General features: G+C 43.5%; 1 protein-coding gene across 3 annotated transcripts in view; it reads right to left on the bottom strand.

The window, feature by feature from the left end:
• LOC139366854 (membrane-bound transcription factor peptidase, site 2) overlaps positions 1 to 20,919 on the bottom strand; it is a 71,696-nt gene continuing 50,777 nt past the window's right edge. For all 3 annotated transcript variants that reach the window (XM_071104541.1, XM_071104543.1, XM_071104542.1), the window contains 3 exons: positions 20,052 to 20,274; positions 19,863 to 19,938; positions 1 to 766 (listed from right to left, as the gene is read on the bottom strand). In XM_071104541.1, coding sequence (XP_070960642.1) covers positions 544 to 766; positions 19,863 to 19,938; positions 20,052 to 20,274 — 522 coding nt within the window. In that variant the 3' untranslated portion in view covers positions 1 to 543. The remainder of the gene's footprint in view (positions 767 to 19,862; positions 19,939 to 20,051; positions 20,275 to 20,919) is intronic.

Below are 20,919 nucleotides of genomic sequence, written 5' to 3'. Positions count from 1 at the left end.
TGAGATAATTCCTCTTTATTTCACATAGAGAGATGGGGAGAGAGCAATATATTTTAAATGTCTTTCTTTTGCAACTTCTGTGAGTGTAATGTTTACTTTTAATTTGTTTAGTTTATTATCCATTTCACTTGCTTTGGCAATGTAAACATATGTTTCCCATGCCAATAAAGCCCTTGAATTAAATTGAGAGACAGACACAGACAGAAAGAGGTGGGACAAATAGATAAAACAACAAAGTATCATGAAATCCCTAGAAAACAGAAACACATACCTCTTCACAGCGCGTGTGACGCGACACACCCACACACACACACACATTCCAGAGAGTAGAGAAGGTGCAGCTGAACACAACATTTCCCCAGCATCCCTTAGTCACCATGTGCACCGCAGTGCCTGATGGGAACTGGAGTCTTTCTCTCAGAGAGGAGCAGGAAGAGACCCACAATGCCTTTGTGCAGAGGCACGGCACAGCACCCCGGGAGATAGTCTCTTGGCGTTGGTTGCCGTGAAGGCGTTGGTGGTGGTTTGTAGTCATAGTTACCGTTACCGGGCAGTAACCATCCACAGCCCCAGCGCTACATTAGCGGCCAGCAGAGCACTTCCTCCCAGCAACAGGAAAAAGCCAATCAGCTCCCGGTGCTGCCGATCTGTAACCACAGTGACCAGCGTGGCCTCCAGCAGAGCGGAGAGCATCCATTGGCCGTCGAGAGCGAAGCATGGAACAGAGTTGACCACGGCTAACGCTCCAGACAGGGACACAACGTATCTGATAAACATTGGGTTAAGATATCTACAGGACAGATAGACAGTACACACACTGGGTTAAGATATATACAGTACATATACACACTACACAAATTGCAAACCTTTCTAGCTACCTACTGTTCTGGAGGAGGCTTGTGGTCAACCCTAACAGGTTGCCAGCTAGTTAGCATGGGGTTGCTAGCGAGTTAGCAGCAGTTTTAAGGGCTCCTGAACAATTGTGTAATTTTCTGTTTTTTTGGCTTCTTATCTTAACTTTTTTGGTACATGTTTCCGCCATCTTTTCATATGCCCGAAAAGAGCTTCTGTACATCAGAACAGCAATCACTAACCTCCATTTGGTTTAGGTTTTCTACTTCAATGAGCCAGGGGTGAAGTACAGTGCCTTGCAAAAGTATTCATCCTCTTTGGCATTTTTTTCCCTATTTTGATGCATTACAACCTGTAATTTAAATGGATTTTTATTTGGATTTCATGTGATGGACATAGACAAAATAGTCCAAATTGGTGGAGTGAAAAAAATTACTTGATTATAAAATAGAAAACAAAATTGAAAAGTGGTGCGTGCATATGTATTCACCCCCTTTGCTATGAAGCCCCTAAATAAAATCTAATGCAACCAATTACCTTCAGAAATCACATAATTAGTTAAATAAGGTCCACCTGTGAGCATTCTAAGTGTCACATGATCTCAGGATATACACACACCTGTTCCGAAAGGCCACAGAGTCTGCAACACAACCAAGCAAGTGGCACCATGAAGACCAAGGAGCTTTCCAAACAGTTCAGGGACAAAGTTGTGGAGAAGTACAGATCAGGGTTGGGTTAAAAAAAAATATCAGAAACTTTGAACATCCCACTGAGCACCATTAAATCCATTAATATAAAATGGAAAGAATATGGCACCACAACAAACCTGCCAAGAGAGGGCCGCCCACCAAATCTCACGGACCAGGCAAGGAGGGAATTAATCAAAGAGACCAAAGATAACCCTAAAGGAGCTGCAAAGCTCCACAGTGGAGATTGGAGTATCTGTCCATAGGACCACTTTAACCTCTCTTGGGTAGGGGGCAGTATTTTCACATCCAGATGAAAAGCGTGCCCAAAGTAAACTGCCTTATTATTATTATTCGACCATGCTGGTCATTTATGAACATTTGAACATCTTGGCCATGTTCTGTTATAATCTCCACCCGGCACAGCCAGAAGAGGACTGGCCACCCCACATAGCCTGGTTCCTCTCTAGGTTTCTTCCTAGGTTTTGGCCTTTCTAGGGAGTTTTTCCTAGCCACCGTGCTTCTACACCTGCATTGCTTGCTGTTTGGGGTTTTAGGCTGGGTTTCTGTACAGCACTTTGAGATATCAGCTGATGTACGAAGGGCTATATAAATACATTTGATTTGGTACTCAGACCCAGAAGCTAGGATATGCATATAATTGGTAGACTTGGATAGAAAACACTAAAGTTTCTAAAACTGTTAAAATTGTCTGTGAGTATAACAGAACTGATATGGCAGGTGAAACCCAGAGGACAAACCATCCCCCCAAAAAACAACATTTCAGCCTACCACTGTTTTCAATGGCTGTCACTTTTATTACAAGGCGAAATCCTCCCAGATTGCAGTTCCTAGGGCTTCCACTAGATGTCAACCGTCTTTAGAAAGAGTTTCATGCTGGTTTTTGGAAAAATGAGCCAGAAATTGTGGCTTTTCTAGGTGGCTCCCATTTTGGCTGTAGTGTTTCCAAGACCGTGGAAGAGAACGTGTTCTTTGGTATTTTTCTCCGGTAAAGACAATAACCATTCTCTGTCTTAAATTTGATTGTTTATTTATTTATTATTATTATTATTATTAGGGTACCTAAGGTTTGATTATAAACATTGTTTGGCTTGTTTGGAAAAGTTTATTAGTAACGTTTGGGATTCATTTGGTATGCATTTTGATGGAGGGAAACTGGGTGGATTATTGACTGAAGCGTGCCAGCTAAACTGAGTTTTTATGGATATAAAGAAGGCCATTATCGAACAAGGACCATTTGTGATGTATCTGGGACCTTTTGGAGTGCAAACAGAAGAACATCATTAAAAGGTATTTATTATATCGCAATTTCTGACTTTCTGACTAACAGGCACCTGCCTGGTTGAAATATGTTTTTCATGCTTTTGTATGCGGGGCGCTGTCCTCAGATAATGCATGGTGTGCTTTCGCCGTAGAGCCCTTTTGAAATCTGACACAGTGGCTGGATGATCAAGAAGTTAAGCTTTATTTTGATGCAATACACTCAAGATTTTATGAAAGTTAAATATTTATAATTCTGTAGTTTGAATTTCGCGCTCTGCAATTTCACCGGATGTTGGCCAGGTGGGACGCTACCGTTCCACCTGCCCATAAGAAGTTAAGTCGTCAAATTCTTGAGGGAAACCTGTTTCAGTCTTCCAGAGATTTGAGACTGGGACTGAGGCTGGGACAGAGTTTCACCTTCCAGCAGGCAATGACCCTAAGCATACTGCTAAAGAAATACTCTAGTGGTTTAAGGGGAACCATTTAAATGTCTTGGAATGGCCTAGTCAAAGCCCAGACCTCAAACCAATTGAGAATTTGTGATATAACTTAAAGATAACTGTACACCAGCAGAACCCATCTGACTTGAAGGAGCTGGAGCAGTTTTGCCTTGAAGAATGGACAAAAATCCCAGTGGCTAGATGTGCCAAGCTTATAGAGACATACCCCAAGAGACGTGCAAATGTAATTGCTTCAAAAGGTGTCTCTAAAAAGTATTGACTTTTCTTTGTGTTTTTTTTGTGTTATTTCACAATAAAAAGTATTTTGCATCTTGCATCTTGCACTTGCATCCAAAGTGGTAGGCATGTTGTGTAAATAAAATGATACAACCCCCCCCCCCCCCCAAAAAAAAAACAACAACTTTAATTCCAGGTTGTAAGGCAACAAAATAGGAAACATGCCAAGGGGGGTGAATACTTTCGCACGCCACTGTACATACTGCCTATCCTGGACCAGACCCAAATCCACGACACCCGAAAAAGGAAGAGGCAGCGTTATAGAGGCAGGCGTGTGGGATACCTGACGGGACTATGTTGGCGAGCAGATAAACCACCTCTACCCTCAGTTCTATTGGCGAATGTGCAATCACTGGAGAATAAACTGGATGAGCCCCCTTCAAGACTATCCTATCAACATGATTTGAATAACTGTAATATCCTATGTTTCTCTGAGACGTGGCTGAACAAGGACATAGTAAATATAAATCTAGCTGTTTTTTCTATACATCGGCAGGACAGAACGGCAGCGTTGGTAAACTCAGAGGGGGTGTGTGTCGCTTGGTTAACAACAACTGGTGCACAATCTCTAATATTAAGGAAGTCTGGAGATTCTGCTCACCTGAGCTAGAATACCGCATGATAAGCTGTAGACCATACTATTTACAAAGAGCTATTTACCACCACAAACCGATGCTGTCACTAAAACCACACTCAACAAGCTGTATAAGGCCATAGGCAAACAAGAAAATGCTCACAGAGGCATCACTCCTAGTGTCCAGATATTTTAATGCAGGAAAGGTAAAATGGATTTCAGTTAACTTCCACCAGCATGTCAGCTGTGCAACTAAAAGGGAAAAGAACTTGAGATCACATTTACTCCACACACAGAGACGCATACAACGCTCTCCCTCGCCCTCCATTTGGCAAATCTGACCATAACTCTATCCTCCTGATTCCTGCTTACAGGCAAAAACTCAACCAGGAAGAACCAGTGACGTGCTCAATACAGAAGTGGTCCGATGAAGCGGATGCTAAGCTACAGGACTGTAGCTATCACAGATTGGAGTATGTTACGGGATTCATCTGATGTCATTGGAGTTGACCACATCAATCACCGGCTTCATTAATAAGTGCATCGACAAGGTCGTCCCCACAATGACCAGTACAGTGCATTCGGAAAGTAATCAGACCCCTTGACTTTTTCCAGATTTTGTTTAATTACAGCCTTATTCTAAAATGTATTAAAACATTTCCCCCCCCCCCTCAATCTACACACAATACCCTATAATGAAAAAGCAAAAACAATTTTAGCAAATTAATAAATAAAACAATTTACATAAGTATTCAGACCCTTTTCACAGTACTTTGTTAAAGCACCTTTGGCAGGAATTACAGCCTCGAGTCTTCTTGGGTAAGACGCTACATGCATGGCACACCTGTACGGGGGAGTTTCTCCCATTCTTCTCTGCAGATCCTCTCAAGTTTTGTCAGGTTGGATGGGGAGCGTCGCTGCATAGCTATTTTCAGGTCTCTCCGGAAGCATGGTGGTGGCCGGGTGACTCAAGGACATTCAGAGACTTGTCCCGAAGCCACTCTAGATTTGTCTTGGCTGTGTGCTTAGGGTCGTTGTCCTGTTGGAAGGTGAACCTTGGCCCAGTCTGAGCTCTCTGGAGAAGGTTTTCATCAATGATCTCTCTCTCTGTACTTTGCTACGTTCATCTTTCCCTCGATCCTGACTAGTCTCCCAGTCCCTGCCACAAAACATCCCCATAGCATTATGCTACCACCACCATGCTTCACCGTAAGGATGGTGCCAGGTTTCCTCCAGACGTGACGTGGCATTCAGGCCAAAGAGCTCAATCTTAGTTTCATCAGACCAGATAATCTTGTTTCTCATGGTCAGAGTCCTTTGTGCCTTAATGTCATGTGCATTTTAATGAGCAGTGGCTTCCATCTGACCATTCTACCATAAAGGCCTGATTGGTGGTGTGCTGCAGAGATGGGTGAACCTTCCAGGAGGACAACCATCTCCACAGAGGAACTCTAGAGCTCTGTCAGAGTGACCATCAGGTTCTTGGTCACCTACCTGACAAGGCCCTTCTTCCTTGATTGCTCCATTTGGCCGGGTGGCCAGCACTAGGAAGAGTCTTGGTGGTTCTAAACTTCTTCCTTTTAAGAATGATGGATGCAACTGTGTTCTTCAGGACCTTCAATGACACAATCCTGTCTAGGAGCTCTACGGACAACTCCATCGACCTCAGTTTGGTTTTTGCTCTGACTTGACAGTGCAACTGAGGGACCTTATATAGACAGGTCTTTCCAAATCATGTTCAATCAATTGAATTTACCACAGGTGGTGTCGTGGAAAAAAACATAACGAAGGCCTGGCCATTGGTTTCTTTATTTTTGCCCTACGTTTTATCACGCACAACTCACCTGTGAATATTGGTGAAGTGGTCTTAATACCATTTTTGATTTATTGTGTGGGGTCTTTTTAATTTGTTTGTAAACCAGGTAAGCAGAATTATGGAAATATTTGAAAGGTTTGAAATGAGTTTGGAACAGGGAAAGGAAATACTTAATGGGGTTGAATAACCTCTGTTCTGACTTCCTGGTGAGGCCTGAACACACGCACTAGAAAGACTGAAGACATTGGGTGACATTTAAATGGGCTATGTAAACACTAATAATTAGGAAGAAGTTTATAAATTAGCAATAGTCCTGTGTGATTCAGAACACGAGAAGGAGAGAGACTGCTGCACTGAATGAGGGACACCTGTCTTTAGTCTATTTTACCATTACCTTATGGGATACAATTATTTCCTCATGTTGTTGTCATTCTAAATTTGATTTGTTATTGTTATCTGTTTTTCGTATATATTTTAATCTCACTTTCCATCTACTTACTTTCCTGCAACCCGCCTCACCCAATGTGGTACGGATCTGCTATTTTTCTATACCTTATAACTGGAACCTCCATCAGAAGCTAGCCAGCAAACTAGTTACTAGCTAAAAGTCACTGTTTGACACTGCTAGCGGTCTTCACCTTTAGCTCGGACACTAGCCAGCTTTAGCTTAGCTAGTCTGCAAAGGCGCAATATCAACCCAGAGCGTATCTGCTTTTCTCCACCACATCCCCGGATTCCTGCCGCAAGCTCTGCACCATTACATCGCAGCTAGCTAGCTGCAACCGAGTGGCTAGCTACTGTTGGCTAATGCCTCTGTCCCGAAGCAAGCACTAGTTAGCCTTGAGCTAGCCTCGAGCTAGGCCCATCTCCCGGTCAGCCGACGGAGTATACCAACAAATTTTTAGGCTACAATACCTCTTTTTCCAATTGCCCTGGGCCCTTTATTGTCGACACGGAGCCCGCCGATCCATCACGACTGGTCTGTCAACGTAAATCGCCTGATGTGGTTTCAACAGGCTTTTCCGTTGCGATGTCACTGAAGACCCATCTGCTATCCCCGGCCCGCTAGCTTTCTGAACGCCGTGTCTCCCGCTCGCCCAGCGTAGTAGCGACTACTGAATGGCTCCATGACTCACCTATTGCTGCTCATTGGACCCTATGATCACTCGGCTACACAGCTGATGCCTGCTGGTCTGTTCATTAACACTGTACCTCCTTTTGTTTATCTGTCAGCCCCAGCCTCGAGCTCAGGTCCTGTATGTACCTAACTGACTGCCTCTGCCCATTCATCGCCATTTCCCCGTTGTGGTCTTAGCTTTCCCGAACAACGCTCGTGATTGCTTTATGCCTATCTCTAATGTCAATATGCTTTGTCTACTGCTGTTTTGGTTAGTTATTATTGTTTTATTTCACTGTAGAGCCCCCAATCCTGCACAACATGCCTTAGATAGCTCTTTTGTCCGCCTCCCACACATGCAGAGACCTCACCTGCCTTAACAGGTTCCTCCAGAGACGCAACCTCTCTCATCGTCACTCAATGCCTAGGTTTACCTCCACAGTACTCACATCCTACCATACCCTTGTCTGTACATTATGGCATAAATCTATTCTACCATGCCCAGAAATCTGCTCCTTTTATTCTCTGTTCCCAACGCACTAGACACCCAGTTCTTATAGCCTTCCTAATCCTTCTCTGTTCCTCTGGTGATGTAGAGGATTAACCCAGGCACCTAGTTCTACACCTATTCCACATTTGTTGACTTCTGTAACCATAAAAGCCTTGGTTTCATGCATGTTAACATCATTATTCACTGCTTTAGAAAACTCTGCCAACCCTGATGTCATTGCCTTGTCTGAATCCTGGCTTAGGAAGGCCACCAAAAACCCTGAAATCTCCATCCAACTACAACATTTTCCATCAAGATAGAACTGCCAAAGGGAGCGGAGTTGCAATCTACTGCAGAGTTCGGTCTTACTATCCAGGTCTGTGCCCCAAAAAATCCACCTGTCCAGAAATAAGTCTCTCACTGTTGCCGCTTGTTATAGACCACCACTTATCACTATCAAATGCTCCCTAAAGCACTTCAGCGAGCAGGCCTCTCTAGACGACCTGGCCATGGTATCCTGGAAGGATATTGACCTCATCCCATCAGTAGAGGATGCCTGGTTGTTCTTTCAAAGTGCTTTCCTCAACATCTTAAATAAGCATGCCCCTTTAAAAAAATGTTGAACTAAGAACAGATATAGGCCCCTGGTTCACTCCTGACTTGACTGCCCTTGACCAGCACAAAAACATCCTGTTGCGTACTGCATTAGCATCGAATAGCCCCCTCAATATGCACATTTTCAGGGAAGTCAGGAACCAATATACACAATCAGTCAGGAAAGCTATGGCTAGATTTTCCAAAATAAATGTGCATCTTCTTATTCCCAAAAGGTTTTGGGACACTGTAAAGAGCACCTCCTCCCAGCTGCCCACTGCACTGAGGCTAGGAAACACTGTCACCAGCGATAAATCCAGGATAATCGAGAATTTCAATAAGCAGTTTTCTACGGCCGGCCATGCTTTCCACCAGGCTACCCATACACCGGCCAACAGCTCTGCACCCCCCACAGCAACCTGCCCAAGCCACCCCGCTTCTCCTTCACCCAAATCCAGATAGCTCTGAAAGAGCTGCAAAATCTGGACCATTACAAATCAGCTGGGCTAGACAATCTGAACCCTCGCTTTCTAAAATTATCCACAGCAAATGTTGCAACCCCTATTACTAGCCTGTTCAACCTCTCTTTCGTATCATCTGAGATCCCTGGAAAGCTGCAACAGTCATCCCCCTCTTCAAAGGGGGAGATACTCTAGACCCAAACTGTTACAGACCTATATCCATCCTGCCCTGCCTCTCTAAAGTCTTCGAAAGCCAAGTTAACAAATAGATCACAGACCCTTTAAAATCCCACCGTACCTTCTCCGCTATGCAATCTGGTTTCTGAGCTGGTCATGGGTGCACCTCAGGTCCAAAACGATATAACTGCCATTGATAAAAGCCCGTACTGTGCAGTCGTCTTCTTATCGGCAGACTCAATAGCCTTGGTGTCTCAAATGACTGCCTTGCCAGGTTCACCAACTACTTCTGTGTCAAATCGGAGGGCCTGTTGTCCGGACCTCTGGCAGTCTATATGGGGGTGCCACAGGGTTCAATTCTCAGTCCAACTCTTGTCTGTATATATGCAGACGACACAATTCTGTATATATCTAGCCCTTCTTTGGACACTGTGTTAACCTGTTTGGGGTAGGGGGCAGCATTTTCACTTTTGGATAAATAGCGCAAGCGTCCCACCTACCCCAGAGAGGATAACAAACCTCCAGATGAGCTTCAATGGCATACAACACTCCTTCCGTGGCCTCCAACTGCTCTTAAATGCTAGTAAAACTAAATGCATGCTCTTCAACCGATCACTGCCTGCACCCGCCCGCCCGACTAGCATCACTACTCTGGACGGTTCTGACTTAGAATATGTGGACAACTACAAATACCTAGGTGTTTGTTTAGACTGTAAACTCTCCTTCCAGACACACATTAAGAATATCCAATCCAAAATCAAATCTAGAATCGGCTTTCTATTTCGCAACAAAGCCTCCTTCACTCACGCCGCCAAACTTACCCTAGTAAAACTGACTATCCTACCGATCCTCGACTTCGGCGATGTCATCTACAAAATGGCTTCCAATACTTTACTCAGCAAACTGGATGCAGTTTATCACAGTGCCATCCGCTTTGTTACTAAAGCACCTTATACCACCCACCACTGCGACCTGTATGCTCTAGTCGGCTGGCCCTCGCTACATATTCGTCGCCAGACCCACTGGCTCCAGGTCATCCACAAGTCAATGCTAGGTAAAGCTCCGCCTTATCTCAGTTCACTGGTCACGATGGCAACACCCACCCGTAGCACGCTCTCCAGCAGGTGTATCTCACTGATCATCCCTAAAGCCAACACCTCATTTGGCCGCCTTTCCTTCCAGTTCTCTGCTGCCTGTGACTGGAACGAATTGCAAAAATCCTTGAAGTTGGAGACTTATCTCCCTCACCAACTTCAAACATCTGCTATCTGAGCAGCTAACCGATCGCTGTAGCGGTTCATAGTCCATCGGTAAATAGCCCACCCAATTTACCTACCTCATCCCCATACTGTTTTTATTTATTTATTTTTCTGCTCTTTTGCACACCAGTATCTCTACCTGCACATGACCATCTGATCATTTATCACTGTTAATCTGCTAAATTGTAATTATTCGCCTACCTCCTCATGCCTTTTGCACACAATGTAGACTTCCTTATTAAAAAAGAAATTCTACTGTGTTATTGACTGGTTTATTGTTTACTCCATGTGTAACTCTGTGTTGCTGTCTGTTCACACTGCTATGCTTTATCTTGGCCAGGTCGCAGTTGTAAATGAGAACTTGTTCTCAACTGGCCTACCTGGTTAAATAAAGGTGAAAAAAAAATGATATGCATATCCTAGCTTCTGGGCCTGAGTAGCAGGCAGTTTACTTTGGGCACGCTTTTCATCCAGACGAGAAAATACTATCCCAAAGAGGTTTAAAACGCAGCAAAACATGGATTTCTGGATGACATAGTACAATTGACTTGAACATGTTTTAGTATGTTTATAACTATGAAAGTGGACTAGCATTAGTGACTAACATGTTATGGGTTAGATAAATCATTCTATGTGCAAATGTTTTTGTAGCCGGAAGTTAAGTACATACGCAGACAGACTTTTTGCATAAGAGTGTGCCAAATGATAACATGGTAACATGACTATTGTAGTGGAGCATCTGAAAGAGCTCAGTGGTGATTGGAATCCGTTTGGATGTGTTCAGTTATTATTTGGTGTGTATTGGGAGATACAATATTTCATTGGTTGATTTGTGGCTTAGTTATTTTTTTTCTTCTTTTTTTTACAATAATACTTATTGTGTTAAGAAATTGTGCAGCAAAGCCGTTGAAACTATTCTTGCCATGCCATTACTGACCGCTGAAGGAGAGGCCTCAGAACCCTATTTACCTGATTTACTTCCTATGCCTGATTACAGGTCTGATTATAATCCATAACATCGAGGTAAAAAACATTAAGTTAATGGTGCACCATGCTCACGGCAGGGGTGAATAATGTTCCCACGGTAGAGTTAAGGGCCTACCGTCATGGTGACCCTGTGGCAATATGGACAGTCTCAACGAAGCTATTGCCTTGTGTGTGGTGAAAAAGTATGTACTGATGTTTAAATTCATACATTCCTTTCCCCCTTCTGAGAATGTAAAGGGTTGAAACTCAATGACAATGGAAGTCAATTACAATTGTAATATACTAAGTGTAAGAAAGTATTTCCTTTTTCCACATGTTAACGCTTGTTTAATGAAAATGCTTGTAAGTCATGTTCTATTAGGTTGAGAGTCTTAAAAAGGGAAGAAATGTCATGGGAAATTACATAATTAGTCATGCTATCCTATGTTTTACTGTATAAAGAATTGTCTCGTTATATGCTAGTGTTTTTCCTAACCTGATACAAACTTGTCTGTGTGACTTAGTCATCAGACTGGGCGTAAAGCTGAGGTCCGCTTGGGTGTGACCGCAGCATGTGACATCCCGTGGGTTTCCCATCTACAGAAAGTCACATGTATGGAAACTTACAGAAAGGTGCACATTATAGTATGTGTTGTTGTGTACGCAGTTAGCTCGAAGGCTCATCCGTCTATCAACCTTGTGCTATCTTAAATCTGCATAGACAACTAATTGCAATTTACACACAATCTGCTGAATGTCACATTTACAAAAATGATGCACTTCTTTATAAAAGCTAAGAATCTAAACAGTTTGTGGGGTGTTGTGTAGATTGACGAGGGAAAAATGTATTCAATCAATTTTAGAATAAGGCTGTAACGTGACAATGTGGAAAAATGAAAGGGGTCTGAATACTTTCCTAAAGTATTGTACATATCCCAACCAGAAGCCATGAATTACAGGCAACATCAGCACTGAGCTAAAGGCTAGTGCTGCCGCATTCAAAAGAGTGGGACTCTAACCCGGACGCTTATAAGAAATACCGATATGCCCTCCGACGAACCATGGAACCCTGACCTGTTCACCGGACGTGCTACCTTGTCGCGGACCTGCTGTTTTCAACTCTCTCTACCGCACCTGCTGTCTCTAACTATGAATGATCGGCTATGAATAGCCAACTGACATTTACTCCTGAGGTGCTGACCTGTTGCACCCTCTACAACCACTGCGATTATTATTATCTGACCCTGCTGGTCATCTATGAACATTTGAACATCTTGGCCATGTACTGTTATAATCTCCACCCGGCACAGCCAGAAGAGGACTGGCCACACCTCAGAGCCTGGTTCCTCTCTAGATTCTAAAAGGTTCTGGCCTTTCTAGGGAGTTTATCCTAGCTACCGTGCTTCTACATCTGCATTGCTTGCTGTTTGGGGTTTTAGGCTGGGTTTCTGTACAGCACTTAGTGACATCAGCTGATGTAAAAAGGGCTTTATAAATAAACTTGATAGATTGATCGATCAAACAGGCAAAGCGGCAATATAGGACTAAGATCAAATCCTACTACACCAGCTCTGATGCTTGTCGGATGTGTTAGGGCTTGCAAACGGATGACAAAGGGAAACCCAGCCTTGAGCTGCCCAGTGACGCAAATCTACCAGACGAGTTAAATGCCTTGTATGCTTACTTAGTGGAAAGCACCAGCTGTTCCGGAAGTCTGAGTCTTCACTGACATTTTCAACCTCTCCCTGACCCAGTCTGTAATAAATACATGCAATACTTACTATTGCTCCGTAGCACTCATTCGCACCCAACAGACACACAAATGTCGCAATCACTTTTGCACTCCATGCGGTCCTTTCCCACCTGGACAAACGGACCAACTACGTGAGAATGCTGTTCATTTACTACAACTCATCGTTCAACACCATAGAGTTGAGCTTGGTTGGCTCTAACACAGAACCGGCTGTGCGCGTGCGCCATCGTGCATAAATGTATTTTGTTCCCACACACCAAACGCGATCACGACACGCAGGTTAAAATATCAAAACAAACTCTGAACCAATTATATTAATTTGGGGACAGGTCGAAAAGCATTAAACATTTATGGCAATTTAGCTAGTTTGCACTTGCTAGCTAATTTGTCCTATTTAGCTAGCTTGCTGTTGCTAGATAATTTGTCCTGGGATATAAACATTGAGTTGTTATTTTACCTGAAATGCACAAGGTCCTCTACACCACCAATTAATCCACACAAAACGGTAAACCGAATCGTTTCTAGTCATCTCTCTTCCTTCCAGGCTTTTTCTTCTCTTGACTTTATAATGCGATTGGCAACTTTCATAAATTAGGTGATACCGCCACTAACCTCGTTCGTCTTCAGTCACCCACATGTGTATAACCAATGAGGAGGTGGCACGTGGGTGGGTACCTGCTTCTATAAACCAATGAGGAGATGGGCGAAGCAGGACTTGCAGTGCGATCTGTGTCAGAAATAGAACCGACTTCTATTTTAGCCCTTGGCAATGCAGACGCTCGTTGGTGCGCGCGAGCAGTGTGGGTGCAATAATTGAATAATATAGACTTCTAAATTTATTTTACAATGCTCGCAACGAGAGTGGTGTAGTCCGCCTGTAAACTAGGGACCCTGGGACTGAACACACTCCCTCTGCAACTGGATCCTGGACTTCCTGAAGGGACACCCCCAGATGGTGAGGGTAGGCAACAACAGATCTACCACGCTGACCCTCAATACGGCGGCCCCTCAGTGGTGTGTGCTTAGTGCCCTCCTGTACTCCCTGTTCACCCACGACTGTGTGTGTGCACACAACTCCATCACCATCATTAAGTTTGCCAATGACATGACGGTGGTAGGCCTGGACAACAACGGTGGTAGGCAGGACAACAACCTCTCTGTCAACGTCAGACAAAGGAGCTGATCGTGGACTACAGGAATGGAGGGCTGAGCATGCCCCCATTTACATCGACGAGGCTGTAGGGTCGAGAGCTTTAAGTTCCTCTGTGTCCACATCACTAAGGACCTATACTACATGGCCAAAAGTATGTGGACACCCCTTCAAATTAGTGGATTCAGCTATTTCAGCCACACCCGTTGTTGACAGGTGTATAAAATCAAGGACACAACCAAGCGATCTCTATAGAAATCATTGGCAGTAGAATGGCCTTACTGAAGAGCTCAGTGACTCTCAACATAGGATGCACATTTCCAACAAGTCAGTTCGTCAAATTTCTGCCCTGCTAGAGCCGCCCCGGTCAATTGTCTCTCCTCGGTTGCAACACTCACAAACGAATTCCAAAATGCCTCTGGAAGCAACGTCAGCATAAGAACTGTTTGTCAGGAGCATCATGAAATGTGTTTCCATGGCCGAGCAGCCGCACACAAGCCTAAGATCACCATGAGTCGGGTGGTGTAAAGCTTGCCACCATTGGACTTAGGAGCAGTGGAAACTCGTTCTCTGGCAGTCCAACGGATGAATCTGGGTTGGACGGATGCCAGGAAAACGTAACTGTAAAGTTTGGTGGAAGAGGAATAATGGTCTGGAGCCGTTTATCATGGTTCCTTAGTTCCAGTGAAGGGAAATCTTAACGCTACAGCATACAATGACATTCTAGATAATTCTGTGCTTCCAACTTTGTGACAACAGTTTGGGGAAGGCCCTTTCCAGTTTCAGCATTACAATACCCCCGTGCACAAAGTGGGGTCCATACAGAAATGGTTTGTCGAGCTAGGCGTGGATGAACTTAACTGGCCTGCACAGAGCCCTGACCTCAACCACATTGAACACCTTTGGGATGAATTGGAACGCTGACTGCAAGCCAGGCCTAATCGCCCAACATCAGTGGCCAACCTCAATAATACTCGTGATTGAATGGAAGCAAGTCCCCGCAGCAATGTTCCAACATCTAGTGGAAAGCCTTCCCAGAAGAGTGAAGGCTGTTATAGCAGCAAAGTGGGGACCAACTCTATATTAATGCCCATGATTTTAAAATGAGATGATTTACGAGAGTCCACACATACTTTTGGCCATATACTTTTGGCCATATAGTGTATCATGGTCCAAACACACAAACACAGTCGTGAAGAGGGCAGGACAACACTTCTTTCCCCTCAAGAGGCTGAAAAGATTTGGGCGCTCAGATCCTCCAAAGGTTCTACAGCTACACCATTGAGAGCATCTTGACTGGTTGCATCACAGTTTGGCATCCGCTCCAACCACAAGGCGCTACAGAGGATAGTGCGTACAGCCCAGTACAAGCTCCCTGCCATCCAGGACCTATATACTAGGCGGTGTCAGAGGAAGGCCCACAAAATTGTCAAAGACTCCAGCACCCATGTCATAGACTGTTCTCTCTGCTACCGCACGGCAAGCGGTACCAGAGCACCAAGTGTGGGACCAAAAGGCTCCTGAACAGCTTTTACCCCCAAGCCATAAGACTGCTGAACAGTTAATCAAATGGCTACCCAGACTATTTACATTAACCCCCTTTTTTTGTTGTGCTGGCTCTATGCACTTCCACTGGACTCTACCCACACACCCACCCACTAGACTCTACCCACACACCCACTCATACTACACTGACACCCCAACACACACTACACTGACACCCCAACACACCACAGTTTCTGTTAGCCGGTAATAGACGGCTTTTGTCCGATAAAAACAGAGATCTAGAGGCAGTATGCATTTTAAAAACAAACATATACTGCATTCTTTGAAACCTGAACTTATTAATATGATACATGTTATTCAATCCCCACACTGCTCAGGCGTGTCAACGATCGTCTGCATAGCCAGGTGCTAAAATAGAACTTGGTTATTTGAGCGTCTGCGTTTGGTTCTATTTGTGATGCTTAATGCGCTGCAAGTTACGCATCTCCCACCTCATCAATGATTTTTAAGAGACCCAATGTGGGTGACTGAAAGATGAACTGAGGTCCACACTGGTGGTGGTAATGCACCTTAAAGTTGGTTGACAACCACCATATAAACTCCAAAGAAGTAGCCTGAAGGAGGAGAGATTACTAGAAACTGACTTGGTTTACCCTTTTATCTGTGGATTAATTGTCAGAGTAGAGAACCTTGTGCATTTCAGGTATAATAACAACCCAATGTTTATATCCCAGGACAAATGACCTAGCAACAGCAAACTAGCTAGCTAAATTGCCATAGATGTTAAATGCTTTTCAACCTGTCCCCAAATGAATATAGTTGGTTCAGAGTTTGTTTTGATATTTCAACCTGTGTATCCTGATCGCGACTGGTGTGGTTGGACAAAATCAACATGTGCGCGATGGCGCAACGTATCTTATTAGATCTCCTCTCTTTCTAAATTTCTAACAGATATTTTCATATCGGTCGCATAAAACTGCTTGCATGTGAAAACACTTTTGACGATGGTGTTTTCCCACTAATTGCATTATGGAACAAACATTCTGCCTTGTGCGCATTGCTGTGCTTACATTGTGAATAATAATATTTTATCAACATTTTATGACAAATACATTTTTATTTGATTTTGAAGTTAGCTTGGCATTATTAGCGAGTTAGCTTGGGGTTGCTATCGAGTTAGCTTGGGGTTGCTATCGAGTTAGCTTGGGGTTGCTAGCGAGTTAGCTTGGGGTTGCTAGCGAGTTAGCGCGGGGTTGCTAGCGAGTTAGCGCGGGGTTGCTAGCGAGTTAGCGCGGGGTTGCTAGCAAAGTTAGCGTGGGGTTAGTAGCAAGTTAGATGGAGTTCTCTAATGTAGAGAATCAAATAATCTGTAGGGACTGAATGGCATGGAGGAGGATAACATGCACCAGTAGTTCCGCTGTTTGGGTTCTCATCACTGATTATTTAGACGTGGAGACTTACTGGAACTCCCATTTTCTAACAAGTATAGACCCAGAACGAAATCAGAGATTACTAGCTAGCTGTTGCCATTTAGTTAGCTTGAGGTTGCAAGATAGTTAGCTGCTAGTTAGCTGTGGTTTGCTAGCTAGATCACTGTGTTTTATTTAATTTAAAGTCAATGTAACGTTACCACACCATATGAATCATGACAATGCCGACTGAGGTGAAAGGAGCAGAATAACAAATGAATCAGGTATGAGGTCATGAGGGGTGTAGTGCTGCGGGAACACAGGAATGCCCTCTTCTTTCAATTTGAAAATACTGGTAAAACTATTTCTGAAAGTTCTGATAAATTCTACTTAATTACCACAAACAAATCCATGAAATAGAATGACAAACCAAATAAATATGTATAGCATGTAGGCAAAGAGATATGTAAATGGTGGTTTCTTCCCTGTCTTCTCTCTGGTGGTGCCGAGAATGATGAAGAACTGTAGGCTACGTGTGTGCACTGGGGAGGCCCGTGGAAGCTTGACCACTTTCGCCAATCAGAACATTGAAAATAATCTAAATGAACTTTAACTGCCTTGATGTCCATAAAACTGCACGGACCCCCTCTTATGCAATGCGACACCATTCTGCAGAGGACACCCAAACCAGAGTGGCCACCGCAAAGCCCAAGGAGCCTGACCCTCTCTGGAAGTTCCTGTAGCCCTGCTTGGTATAATTAGCTTATACTGGCTATTGGTTGAGACGCAGGGCATGTTCTGGGGCGGCAGGTAGCCTAGTGGTTAGAGCGTTGGACTAGTAACCGGAAGATTGCAAGATCGAATCCCCGAGCTGATGAGGTAAAAATCTGTCTTTCTGCCCCTGAACAAGGCAGTTAACCCACTGTTCCTAGGCCGTCATTGAAAATAAGAATTTGTTCTTATTAACTGACTTGCCTAGTTAAATAAAGGTAAAATAAAAAATACACTACGCTGTAAGATATACAATGAAATGCCTACTTGCAGCTCAAGCTCTCCTCTCAGACAGTGCAATGATATTATATATATATATATATATATATATATACGTATCTGTATTTACATTAGGCTATACCCTACCAATAGCTACTGTCACCACGTAAGCCTATTCTGTAAATGATTGTTGTTTGTTCCTGAACTGGCCGGATGACAGAGCTGTCCTTCAGCACCACAATTTGGTTCAACCTCTATAACATCATTGTGCAATTCTAGGGATGTCCTTCAGCACCAGGAAGGGCACTCCAATCTCTTAAAATAACCATTATCAAGATCTGCTTCCTACATCTAATAGCCCCACTCATCACTTATTATTATTACTATAAATAGAAGATTATCACTTCTCACAATGGTGCTGGTTTAGTAAAGTTAGATCAAAGCTGAATCAATGTATCCAAGATCACATAACGATTAATGAGTATTTTACATAACAGAACCAAATATAATAGCATAGTAGGCCTGCTATTTTACACCAAAAATACATAATTTCTAGTGAGATTTTAGGATGGTTAGCTGAAGCTGAATAGTCAAAAAAAATTATCATGCGCCAAAACTCAACATAGTGGACCACTAGGAAGGATATATGCTTTGATTGAAACTAAATAGAAGAAAGGCTAATAGTTAAAACCATCTGTCCTCATTTGCTCATGAAACAGTCATTCAAGAAGCTCTAAATGCCTGCTGCCATGAAACTGACTGAGATCAGATGATTTGCATGCAGATGCAGTTTGGACATTTCACTTGTGAAGAATGATCATTTGACAGTGATGGCCTATTTTGTTTGCAGGTATTAAAGAAAACATTTATTGAGACAATAGACCTGTGTGGGCATAGTCAGACATTGCAATTGGAGGATGCATTTTATGCATATTCTATCATGATAGGCTATTCAATAGGCTACATCTGTCAGTACAAACTTTGATTGAGGAAATTATGATTTACATTTGAGTAATTTAGCAGACCTTATCCAGAGCCACTTACAGTAGTGAGGTCATACCTTTTTCATACTGGTCCTCCGTGGGAAACAAACCCACAACCGTGGCTTTGCAAGTGCCATGCTCTACCAACAGAGCCACACAGAACATTTAAATGTTATTAAAAAATAAATAGCACTACAACACTGAAAGTCACCAACAATATTTTATGTTGCTAGCTAGCTAGTTAGCTGTGGTTTGCTAGCTAGTTAGCTGTGGTTTGCCAGCTAGTTAGCTGTGGTTTGCCAGCTAGTTAGCTGTGGTTTGCCAGCTAGTTAGCTGTGGTTTGCCAGCTAGTTAGCTGTGGTTTGCCATCTGCTTGGGTCAAAGATGTTAAAGAAGGGAATCCCAATGAATGATGGAACGTATAACACCGAACCTAGCAGACTGTCAACCAATTGAGTTCAAGTTGTCATGCTGCGTCAGGTGGTTGCTAAGCTAATCGGCAAGCTATCCCTTCTCAAAGTCAGGGTATGAGTCGAGAAAGTATGTAATGTCACGAATCCAAAGCTATACCATTTTTCAGAGAACACCATTGAAAATTAGACCCTGGTCTCAATTTGGTTCCCCTGATTAAATAAAAAAAAGTTAATCAAAAATAAAATATACGATATTACAGAGAACAAGTTAATTATCTCCCATCTTGGAAAAGATTTGTAATGTTGTGCTTCTTGTTCACGAAATTCATGCTGATGTTGGGTTTTTGAGCTAGCGCCCAATTGATTCCCATTCACTCCATGAAGGAGTGCTCTCCTTGTTGTAGAATGCACAGCGTGGCCCATTGACAATGCATCGGTAACGTAAACAATGGCCGTTAATTTGATTCCAATGGAGTTTCCCTATCTCCCACAAAGTAGATCTGCTCTGGGTTGCTAACTAGTTAGCTGCGGTTGCTAGCATGGTAGCTGTGATTGCTAGCGAGTTAGCTGTAGTTTCCTAGCCGCTTCAGGTTTGTTAATTTCCAACACAGCCATAATATGGAGTCTGAATGTACAAAAGGATACTTGCAGAAGGTCTCCATGACAACAGGTAGGTCCAGGTTCAGGAAGCCGAAGCGAGGAGCAAAGTTGGTCAGACTGACTGAGGAGGACAGGACAGGCATTAAGACAGACAGACAGGCATTAAGACAGACAGACAGGCAGACAGAGTTATGGTTAGTTGGTCAGACAGGAGGGACAATAACACACACTGACCTGCATATTGGAGGTGAGGAGGGTACCCCACAAACAGCATCTGTGTATTGGGTGGATGAGTAAGACGGATCAACCTGGTCTGGTTCTCCAGTGAAGGTGTGACACAGACACTGGGTGAGTGTGTGTCTGGGTCTGTGTCAAGATGTGTGTGTGTGAGGCAGTCTGCGTTGCTGCGACACACACGGCTGCCAGACAGCATCTTACGAGCCGGGAGACACGCATACTGAAACACAACCAGCAGTTAGTCCAATATCTGTGTGTGTGTGTGTGTGTGTGTGTGTGTGTGTGTGTGTGTGTGTGTGTGTGTGTGTGTGTGTAGGGCTGTACCCCACCCTCAAACCCTGGCTCGACCGAGAGTCGTTTGTTCTTTCAACCAATCAGTCAACATTTTGAAACGTGTATTTTGCCATATATAGACACACCCTGTGTTTGATTCAATGAACTCTATGCACTGAGCTGGTCTGATGCTTTAAGCACTGTGTGATTAGATTAACTCTATGCACTGAGCTGGTCTGATGCTTTAAGCACTGTGTGATTAAATTAGCTCTATGCACTGAGCTGGTCTGATGCTTTAAGCACTGTGTGATTAGATTAACTCTATGCACTGAGCTGGTCTGATGCTTTAAGCACTGTGTGATTAAATTAACTCTATGCACTGAGCTGTTCTGATGCTTTAAGCACTGTGTGATTAGATTAACTCTATGCACTGAGCTGTTCTGATGCTTTAAGCACTGTGTGATTAAATTAACTGATTAAATAATTAAGACATGGAGCCTGAGATGAAGATAAGCAGAAAATAAAATCTGGACCATCCATCGTCCTGCCTTTACGCTCGTTAAGTTACTAGTAATAGGCTACACCATGGGTC

The sequence above is a fragment of the Oncorhynchus clarkii genome, chromosome 15 (genome assembly GCF_045791955.1).
Source record: "Oncorhynchus clarkii lewisi isolate Uvic-CL-2024 chromosome 15, UVic_Ocla_1.0, whole genome shotgun sequence".
Taxonomy (NCBI): Eukaryota; Metazoa; Chordata; class Actinopteri; order Salmoniformes; family Salmonidae; genus Oncorhynchus; species Oncorhynchus clarkii.
The sequence above is the reverse complement of the archived record's forward strand: the minus strand, read 5'-3'. Positions and strand labels throughout refer to the sequence as shown.